Here is an 11,096-nt window from a genome sequence, read left to right on the forward strand (position 1 = left end):
CCTTGCAAAAAAACTTTCATTAGGATTTATTCATAATTAACCAACTATGCTACATTCTTTAACATGCAGTACAGAAATATGCTAACTAGCCTTCTTGAAGAGAAAAAAAATTGATGCATTGCTTGTTTTCTGTTCGGCTGAGTAAATGACCTATAGCCAGCAGTCATTTAGCTTAGCTTAGCATCGCATAAAGACTGATTAAAAAAAGTGAAATCTCGCTCGACTTCTCTGGGCATGTAGTGGTATGACGGACTTCAAAACATACCAGAAAACAGCATTATGTCGTCGTGTCTTTATTCCTCCTGGAAAGCCGCCGTTTCTTCACACTTGCTTGAACAGACACATCTCAGCTACTGTACACGACTACTTCTTTTGTCAGCAAAGTGCATCGCCTACGCAGCAAATCCATGACTGAGCGCAGACAAAAGGCGCCGCGTTAAACGGGTCAAAAGCCTGCAGCTTTCTTCAAGACCACCTCCAGTGACAATCAAGTTTTTTCAAGTCAACGTGTCCGTATGATGTTTTTTATACACTGGAAGAGTCAGCGCCATTACTAAACATTTCCACATTGAAAATGCAGCGTACCGATGCAGACTTGTTGAGTTTTGTCCATAAGAAGCCTCTCAGTTTGTAGGGTGGGAGTTTTGAATCAGGAGGGTCCACTTAGAGGTTAAAACACTGTTGGGAAATTTAGATTCAGACATCGGTTTCACCACGGTTGTTCTTTAAGTCAGATGATCTGGTTGTCTCTTTTGCATGGAGAGGAAAATGTATCTGAGCTTTTGTAGCCTCAGTGTTTTATCTTTATATCTGGAATTTTTGTGCCAGAAATGTACAGAGCCCACAGACGAGTATAGATTGAATTTATTTGATTTTTTTGCATGTGTTCTTTCTCTGTGCTTTTGTGTTTGAGACTCGAAACTGTGATCACAACCGCTAACATCTAGTACATATTTGTCAAAATATTGTATGGCAGTGAAGTGCTACCTTCCTTTATGAAATCAAAACTTAATTTAAAAAAAAGAGGAAGTAGCATAAAACTTTTTTTTTTATCCCATTTTGACACTTCGGTGCCTCCATACTAACACAGAGGGAATTCACTTTTATTTTCTTTCATAGTTATAATCCTACATTAGGTTTTCAGTTAACAGTGCATTTGAGAAATAGGTGATTAATTGCTTTTATGAATAAATATCAAACATATTGTATTGACATAACATATTGCCCACCTACTCTGATCACTCACATCTAACAGCTATAAGGATTCAACAAGAAGTTTAGTCCACGTTTTCACATGTGTTAGACCTGTTTGTTCACCTGCTGTTCACAGGTATTTATCAAAGCTTAGTCAAGTTTGGACAGGCATTTCCTTTATGGTTTAAGTTTCTTTTCCTGGCTTTATTTTTAAAGCTTATTTTTGATGGCTAATTTCAGCACAATTTAACCCTGCAACACCCAAATATAGGGGGAAAAAATACATAAAAAAACAAATACAGATAGGCCAAACAATGTAAAAAAATAAAAATAAAACAAAAAAAGACAATCATAATATATACCCAAATATTTAAATTAGCAAAAACAAAACTAAAAAATATAAATGTTGATAATGTATAAATCCAAATATAGAAAAAAATAGCAAAAACCCTAAAAAATAGAAGTAATGATAATGTATATACCCAAATACAGAAATAAATTTCCAACAAAAATTAAAACATAATATATAATCCCAAATATAGAAAAAATAGCAATAAAACCCCTAAAAAAATTAACAAGAATATATTTAACTAAATATAGAAATAAATTACCAAAAAATTAAAACTAAAAAAAGCAACATATAAACCCAAGTATTCACCAGTACTTACAAAAGCTTTCCACACTACAGCTGTGATCACAATCTTTTTTTTAAATCTTTTTTTTTTTTTCAAAATGAGACACTTGATCTTCCATACAAGTCTTAATGTGCACTCATTGCTGTAGCAACTCAGTTTTTTTAATATAATTTTGTGTCAGCATTTCTTGTTTCTTGCCTTTTTTGTGTGTGAAGCTCATCTAGACCAAAACAGATCACCTTACAGAGGAGCAACAAACACCACAGACTGAACATTAAGACACAGAGGCATCATGTAAAATTAATTTGGCTTTATTGCTTGCACTGTGCATACAGTAGATGTTTTGTTGTTACAGCGACACCTTGTGGCTGCCCTGCCACCCTGCCAACCAGTGCACCTCGGCCACACCAAGAGGACATGTGCTGTGTGTTTAATAACCTCACACTACCTATAAATCACCCAGCAGCAAGCACACACTCTGCTCAGTAGCTCCTGTAAACCTCCGTCTGTTCTGGCGTGGCCTCTGGCTTGTTATTGTCTCTGTGGTGGAGATGTTGAGTACAATAGAGTTCTGGATATACATGGAGACATACGAAGGGACTAATAATTTCAAAACACAAAAAGGTGGTGCAAAATAATGCAGATTCATTCATTGGGTGGAGAAACTCATACAGCAATTTAAACAAAAAATAATACATGTTAATCAAATTAAATCTACTGGTCAGGGGCTCTAGTAACTAAAAATGAAACGGTTACAAACCAGAGCTGGATGATAAATTCTGCCGTGATGAATTCAGATTTATTTCTCAGTACAGCAGTGCATAATTTCTTTCCAGTACGACCAGTTAAATGGCGTCCAGACTGGATTAACTGGTTGGTTTGACTTCCAGTTAGGCGTCACTGGTTGCCATCCTCAGTTTTAATGATTCAGGAATTCAGTAAACTCAGTTTATCGTCCAGCCCCGTTAACAGACATCGGTTATATTAAAAAAAAAAAAAACTGAAACAAAGATGCCAGATCGGAAAAGGGGAAAAATCCTAACAGTTCTTTGCCTTGTTGTATCTGCAGAAGTGCGAAGCGAACTACAAACCAGAGAGTAGACCTCGTCTTCCTCGTACAGTAGCGAAGGCAAGCTGCAGTGCTACCAGTTCCTCTGCATTATGACAATCTGGCAACTCAGACACGTAGGTCTACAGCCGTCCTCCATTCTTCTTATCCTTCATCCATAACGGGAACATGCTGACCACTGGGTCTTAATTGGTGCATCTGTCTGCCTGTCCCTCTTGGCCAAATAAATAGAAAAAACAAAACACAGAGAAAGACAGAATGGAGAAAGAGAGAGACCAGGTGTGTTTTAGTTTTGATGGCTTTGAAGGGATTCCCACGTTACGATGACGGTAGTGTTGCTTCCGTAGGAGCTGGTGTTTCTGAGACAGCTTCTCTTGGCGCTGTGGATTCGGCGGCTGGGACGGTCGCTGGAGGGGTGGAGATGGAGGCGGGCACCAGGGGAGTCACGCCCTGAGAGAGGAGAGGAGGCAGCTGGGAGGGCAGCATGGTGGGCAGAGGGGGCAACGGGGCCAGACCTGGGAGGTTCAGGGGAGGGAGTGGAGCCAGAGGTGGAACTGTGGAGAAAAATGTTGCAGTTAATTGATGCATTCATGATTAAACTCACAAACACGCAACATTCTTATATTTAAAGTATGACATGTGAAGTGGTTGGAGAATATGTTAACTGGGATGTTTACTGATAGTTTGATGAGAAACTTTTGTTGTGATTACATGTAGCAGCTACTTAGTAAGATTAAAAATTACCAGAAGACTTTTTTCATACAGATTAAACAATGTATGTAACATGTTAATTAGTGGGGTCAAAGTTCCAAATATTGAAACTAGAGACGGGACTGTTTGAGATGCCGAAAACCAGCCAACATTATATTATCACACTTTCACAGGTAGTTAAGAAATATCACATAATGGTAGCTCACTTCATTCGTTTGATGACCTGAAGCATAAATATGACTTCCCTAAAACCCAATTCTGGAGGTATCTACTATTACGTCATTTAGTGCAACAGACTTTTCAGCTACAATCCCCAAGGGGTTCATAATATAATGGGAAAAGGTCATGAAGCAGCTAAATACGATAAGATTTTGATGGAATGTGGAAGAGATGGAGGCATCTCCTCACTTAGAATGGCCTGGGAGAGAGATTTGGGGGTTTCTTTTCATGAACAGAACTGGGCTAAGACATGTGGCACCTCCCAAAAGATGTCAAGAGACCTGAGGGTGAGGCTCATTCAATTTAAAAAAATGACAATAGCGCAATAATGACACAAGGACCACCTCATTAGATGTTGGCAGTGATGCTGCTTATAGTCTGGATCCACAGATTTGTTCAAGATTTCTGTATCATTGCAAGCTAGCGGCACAGCGTCACTGTTACTATGTGTCATTTCTGACTTTTCTCGAAAATTTTGTCCAAATCTGTTATTCTGTTTTTGAGTAATGCTGCTAACAGAAAGGCAGACAGCACTTTGGAAGCCACTTGTCCACAGGTTGTTGTATGTGTGGTATGAAGTGAGTAGTTTGCACAGTAAATCAGGCTTCTCCCTCACCTGTCGTTCCCAATGGTGGTGGTAAGGTGCTACTGCCTGCTAGTGACACGGCACTGAGGTCTGGGAGTGGCAGGTTCAGGTTAGGGAGGTTAGGGAGTGGAGGTAAGCCAGCTGGGAGGGGCATCAGACCTGAGCACACACAAACTCATTCATTACTTAAACTACCAGCGACTGAAAAATTAAAAAACATCACAACAAATCTGGGATGACCTTTCATATGAAGACGAGAAGAATTCAGAGCAAAACAGAGGCTTTGTGGAGTTGTTTAACATAAATACATTCACCCAAAGTGTGCAATGTGTACACACGACTTTATATTGGTCACTACTGCAGTAGAGACGGTGGATATGCCCTCATAAATCTGTGAAGAAAGAGCTGTAATCCCGCTGCTACCTTCAGGCTTTCTCAAATGCATGATGTGAAAGCTGACAGGCTCAGCAAACAGAGCGACACCGACAAACGGCGTACCTGGTAGCGTGGTGGCCGGGTTGAAGCTGGTGGCGGCAGGATTGAGTGGAGTGAGGGGGGTGAGGGAGGGGTTGGTGGAGGAGGGGAGCAGAGGGACTGTAGGCAAACCTGGAGGGGGGGCAAGAAAACAGCAAAAATCAGACAAGAACTTCTTTAGAAACATTAAATACTGCTGTGTAAATGTTGGACTAAAGAGCATAATTACCTGTCTGTAGCTCACTGGGCATGGTGGGCGGGGCTGAGCTGATTGACAGGCTGGACAGCGAGTCTTCAAGGCCGGAGGGGACAGCGGGAGCAGTGGGAGGTGGCGTCACGGCCGAAAGTTGGACCTGAAGGAGTTAAAGAGAGAACATGAGGGAGGTGGAGAAGATGCTGCTATCAAACAGATAAGGTCACATTCATCCAAACGTGCAATTAACTCTAATGAAAAACACTGCTCTGCTGAATACACAATGAGGACACTTACAGTTACAGAATGTGTGAAAAAAATCAAGACTCGAAACTTAAAATCTTCTCAAGGCCACGCCGCCACACATGCTGCATACCGATTAGTAAAGTTTTGTTTGAATGTGATAAAGCACAAGAGACTGCAGCTTCCAGGGAGATAAAGTTGGTGAGGAGCAGTGGGAAACATTTTAGGACACGAGTACAGCTGCAAACGGTGATTTTCAGCAATTATGTTCATATTTAAGCTGCATTTTGGGATGAGAATTTCAATGCGAGTCCTGACCTCTGTGAATCCGTCCTTCAGTGGACTGACAGGCTCGCTGGGAGAGTTTCCTGGGAAGCTAATCTTCTTCCCCTCCTCGAAAGGCCGGGTGGGAATCCTGTGGAGGTATCCGTAACCAATCCCACACCCAAGGCTGGGAAAAGGAGGAGAATAATGATTAGAATCCAACCGACAAATCTAAAGTTTTTCATTCGAACTTAAGTGAAAGTAGCACAGTTCCAGACTTCTGATTTGCAACCGCTCTGCTGTTGTGCTTGTCATCATCATCACAGTGTACCAGAGCAAGAAAATGACTACATCCAGGAGACACAGTAACCTGCATGCACAACGTAGCTGTAAGTTGACTGAAAACAACATCAATAGAGATGTATTTATCACTCCTTACCCACTGTTTAAAGCAAGTAAGCTAAAAAAAAACTCAAAACATTTAGTTTATCAGGCTAATTTGAGATGCAATCAAGTGAAAATCATTACGTATATTCGTCTTCAAAGTCTGTCAACTCTTAAATATCTGCTTCTCACAGGGAATAGCAGAATTTTTAGGACATTTATCTCATGTAAAGCGAGTTCCCAGTTCTAATCCTGGCCAATTGGACAATTTGCTGCTGTATGTCTTTCACCTAGGGGCTGCACAGTGGTATGGTGGTTAGCACTTTCGTCTTGCAGCTAGACGGTTTGCGTCCCGGCCTTTCTGGGATCTTTCTGCGTGGAGTTTGCATGTTCTCCTATGTTTTCTCTGGGTGCTCCGGCTTCCCCCCACAGTCCAAAAATAAACTGAGGTAAACTGATTATTTTGAATTGTCCGTAAGTATGAATTCAAGTGTGATTGTAAAGTCAGCTAGGGTAGACTCCAACCCCTTGTGACCCTAATGAGGATTAAGCGGTGTGTAGATAATGGATGGATGCTATTCACCTACTCACTCCACTGTCGTTATCATAAAGGCCCAAAACAAACACCAGAGAACACCTGTAAGTCTCACACAAACAGTTCAAGTGTGTTTAAGGCTTGTATTACCTGCCCTCTCCTCCCCATGCGCTGTTAGGTGTAATGACCACCTCCCTGCAGTTATCAGTGTCTGTGTTGTATACATAGAGCTTCAGACCCTTCCCCTCGTGGCTCTCTATCAGAGAGAAAAGGTCCTCAGACTGCAGACAGTCACCAAGTGGCATGGATAGTGGGCAAAAGGAGGAGAAACATAATCAGTATCATGTTGAGAATTTGCATTATAAGAACCTGAAAGCACTGAGAGCTTACCTCATTCATAACGGTGTCGGCTCCAATGATGTAGTCGGTGTGTGGCCGCAAGCCGGCGAGTGCTGCTGGAGAATTAGACTCCACTTCCTGTTACAGAGAGCAAACGCATTACTGCTGCATCACATAAATGGAGACAACGCAATGCAGATAAGCCCCTGTGGCTACCTACCAGCACATGCCAAACATTCTCGTTAGCTCCCTCAAAACTGCAAAAGCGGATCGAGACGCCAAGCAAGCCCTGGCCCCCCCACAGGTTGCTGGGTGTGACGGTGGACTCCCGCAGCTCCAGGGTCTTTGATGAGTAAACCAGCATCTTCACTGGCTTCTCCACACTGGCTTTGAGCAGGTCCTTCAAGGTGTCGTTGTCCTTGTTCTGTAGAAAACAAAGATAAAGAAAGAAGAGGCGACCATGAAAGCCAGCATTCCTTAAAACATGCTCTTGCTACACTTGCTGCCGTTTCTTACCAGTCTGGTGTTATTGATGGAGACAATGAAGTCAAAGAAAGGCTCCAGTCCTGCCCGATGTCCAGGCGAGTTCTCCTGAACCTGCACAAAGATGAGAGTTGTGCTGAGTGGCCAGACTGTGACGCTTTTTTTGCACTTTATTGATTGTCATGTAAATCAACAGTACTGACCAACACATATGTGAGCCATCCATTCAGTGGCTTTCAAATGAGCAATTTTTGGGATACAAACAAGTCATGTAATTTTGGTTTTGGTTACAATGTGCACAAACATCACTGTGGTCATTTCTAAATGACTATTACTGCACAGACAAGATGTGGCTAATCCTGTTGTAATCTACACAACTGCACTGATGTCAAGATTAGCATCTATGTTAGCTACTACTACTTGCTACCTGATGTTACTGGCAATTCAGATTGGGGAACTTGGAGTGGGACGACCAACGTTAGCTACACAGGCAGTGGTAGCTGGTTACCACAGTTGAAACTGAACAAAACAAGGTAAGAGCAGCCCTGTGCATAGCGAAAGTGTCCGATAATGGATGCATTAGTGGATCCTGCTTGCCATCTGTCATTCAGTAGCTACGTAGCTTTGGCTAGCTCCAACAATAGTGCTGCTCAGCTTCTTATGAATATATTTAATTAGCTGGCAAAACAGGTATATACAGAAAATATGCGGAAAACTCTGTAGCACTGACATAACTTCAAAGCGCACAACATTCCCATGACAGGGTGCTGAGTTTTCCAAACGGAGGCCGCAGCGTTCATCCCCGGACTCTCGTCAACACACAGAGCCGGGAATCTTCCGTCTCTAACAGGATGCTAAGCTAAGAGCTAACAGCGGGATGTAGAAGCTGAAAACTCACCCGGAGGACGTGGTAGCCCTCGGAGCCTCCTCCCGGTATCTCCACACTCTGCGAACCTCCCATGGCCTCGCTGTTTTAGGGATTTTCAATGTTTTTATGGCAGCTTGTTAGCCAGCAGAGGTGGGACACCTGAACGCTTCACACCGGGTACACGTCGCCAAATGACGAGCGGAACGATGCGCATGCGCCGTAACGTGGCAGGAAATAACGCCTTTTCGACGCTTACAAATTCCTGTTCATTCAAATCACTGAAAACACTGCAGCTTGTCTGATTTCAACATTATATTTTAATGCTTTTATTGGCAACAGTCATTCCACTTATTTAAAACATTTAGCTTTTTATATTAGATAACACAATGAGTGAAATTATAATTCAATATTCTGCCAGATTAGGGAGAGACACTACAAGTGAATAGGGAAACATTTTTAACCAATCTAAGCTAATAATAGTCCCCTAATTGGGCCTATCCACAGCAGAACTCTCAATATTGGATAAAGTCAGCTTAAAATTGACACACTAGAGTCAAAAGAGATTTTCGTTATCTCCATTTTAAAACTCCGTCAATCAGAAATTACTGCCAACAACCAGAAGAAAAATGCACTTCTGTCATGTTTTTAGGAGTAAAATGTTCTGCAAATCAGGCCTGTAATGATATATGAATTAACCTATATGTAAAAACATGTAGGCCTTGGGAAAACAGCCTTTACGATATGATTATAAAAATCCATACTCATAAATAAAATAAAAAAACTGGAAACCACTATTTAAACTAACTCATTGGATTACCTACATCAAGACAAATATTTTCAACTGCAAAATATTTCAGAAATTTTATGATTATGTTTGCAAATGGACATTGTGTCATTAAATATGTACAATTTTAAAACAAAAAAGCTCAATAGACAATGTGTAATAAACACCTTACAGCGATTTTGGATGTTTCCTTTCTGCTTGTCCAAAAGCAGCAAAATATCCCCAAAGTCAAAATTGACCCACGCATGAAAAAGTTTTAAAACACTTTTCTTTATTTGCACTCACTTTATTAAGAAACACACTTTTAGTCATGTGTTGATGTAATTATGTGTCTCGATGGAAAACTTTCTGTGCATAAATATGCCGTTCTGCTCTAGTTTAGCTCCCTCACAAAGCCTTCATCAAGTCCAGTGTAACAATTTTCATGCTCTGCAGGTTTGGTAGCAATAGTTAGAAAAACTTTTTAATTAACACCCCCAACAACATTGTAGATGTAAAACAAAGTGGCCTCGTAGTGACAGTATTTTATTCTAAAAAACAGAAAAGTCATAGAATAAAGAACTTGTGTAACATAAACTAATTAAGCTAGCAAGATTTAAGAAGAATGAGTGCCATGTATAGTATGTGCACCAAATCAGTGAACTGTATAGTGTAAAAACTCAGCTAACCTTTGTTATATTTATCCCCCAATGCATATTGTATGAGTATGTAAAAGGCTGCGGTGCTATGTTGCACAAGACGCACATTACTGAAGTGAATCTTTTCTTGCTTCAGCTCACACAAACAACTACATTCATTTATAGTGCATTAAACCTCTATATAAAATAGAGTTAAAGAATAATTACTAAACAATGTGAATTTAGTGTTTATCAGAATCAGCTTTAATGGCCAAGTATGTACACAACATGCAAGGAATTTGATTTCGGCTGTTTGTTACTCTAAGAATAAGGAAAGAGAATAATTTTTAAAAAGAAACTTTAGAAAGAAGAACACGGAAGAAATAGCAATAATAAAATTAAATATAACACATTATATACAGATATTTACAAGCTAGAAAGGAATATGTAAACACAGTATTGCAAAATGATAAATGCTACATGAGAATGCTGCTATAGTGCAAAAAGTGCTGCACATATCCATTATGTACTGTATATTATGTAGGTGTGGGGGAATGGCTCAGCTGTTTATCCTAAAACTGCTTCTACACCTTCAGTTTCTGCCTCCGAGGAGTTGAATTTGAACTGGCTTTTCATGAATTGTTGTCTGTTAGGTTTATTTATCTACGATACACGGCAGGTTGTAGCCACTCTAAGGCGTGAGGTCATCTTTTAGCCCTGGAGCTTCTTTTGTATTGTTGTATTGAATTACAGTGTATTATGTGTCCCTTCAGTTCCCAGATTTGATGGTTCAGAGGACAAGGCTTTCAAAAGCAGCTGCTTTTTCCATGAAGGAGGAATGTGTTACAAAAAGTCAACATACTCAATCGCTGTCAGTAGACTCTGGTCCTATTATAGTGCTGAAATTCACAAGGTGGATATTTGTAATTTTTATTTTTTTTTTAGTATGTGTTTAAACGCAACAAGTGAATCATTTTTTAGCTTCAACTAGCTGCTCTCGATAGAAAAAAAATTGTCCCCAAATGATTCTTAGTGGCTCATGTGGAGGTTTTTTTTAATGTGTAGTCGTGTCGAAATCATACAAATTCAACCAGTTTTGTTAACTGTTCTTTCACTTTATTCAAGTTTAATAGACATTTTGTTCATCAAGACAGAGTTAGCACAAACTCATTGCCTTTGCATGGACTGATCATACTTACTGACCCATCCTGAATCTGGAAAAACCTCATGAGTGGTTATACATAACTTACAGACTGTAAAAAGAGGTTACTGCATTATAACATAATAAATCCTTTATTTTGAAGCTGATCTGTTTTTAATATGCAATGTAAAACTGTCATATCAAATGAGACCAGAACAAAAACGGTTACATTAGTAGCACAACTTTACTCAACATTTAAGCCACAAATCTCATGCTCCACTTGACTTTCTATTGCAGTAAAGATCTTTTTTATTTTAAGATTTATGCATAAGGCAAACACCTAAACTGACTTCTGCG

The 11,096-nt window shown here is 40.2% G+C and overlaps 1 protein-coding gene across 1 annotated transcript; it reads right to left on the minus strand.

Moving 5' to 3' along the window:
- Positions 1-2,124: 2,124 nt before the first annotated feature.
- Positions 2,125-8,410, minus strand: LOC110951975 (Golgi reassembly-stacking protein 2-like). Its single transcript, XM_022195275.2, has 10 exons — positions 8,228-8,410; positions 7,363-7,443; positions 7,067-7,270; positions 6,898-6,984; positions 6,658-6,788; positions 5,643-5,775; positions 5,118-5,241; positions 4,913-5,020; positions 4,445-4,573; positions 2,125-3,452 (listed from the first exon to the last, which is right to left on the minus strand). Exons 1-10 carry the CDS (start codon positions 8,288-8,290, stop codon positions 3,217-3,219), a joined length of 1,296 nt encoding a protein of 431 aa, XP_022050967.2. The 5' UTR covers positions 8,291-8,410; the 3' UTR covers positions 2,125-3,216.
- Positions 8,411-11,096: the final 2,686 nt, after the last annotated feature.

Source organism: Acanthochromis polyacanthus, chromosome 9 (assembly GCF_021347895.1).
Source record: "Acanthochromis polyacanthus isolate Apoly-LR-REF ecotype Palm Island chromosome 9, KAUST_Apoly_ChrSc, whole genome shotgun sequence".
Lineage (NCBI taxonomy): Eukaryota > Metazoa > Chordata > Actinopteri > Pomacentridae > Acanthochromis > Acanthochromis polyacanthus.

Excerpts from the sequence above, each read along its gene's own strand:
- LOC110951975 (XM_022195275.2), bottom strand. The coding sequence starts at position 8,290 with ATGGGAGGTTCGCAGAGTGTGGAGATACCGGGAGGAGGCTCCGAGGGC. Across the intron at positions 5,021-5,117 it reads GCCCAGTGAGCTACAGACAG|GTTTGCCTACAGTCCCTCTG; the intron begins GTAATTATGCTC and ends CCCCCCCTCCAG. Across the intron at positions 4,574-4,912 it reads CCCGGCCACCACGCTACCAG|GTCTGATGCCCCTCCCAGCT; the intron begins GTACGCCGTTTG and ends GTGTGTGCTCAG.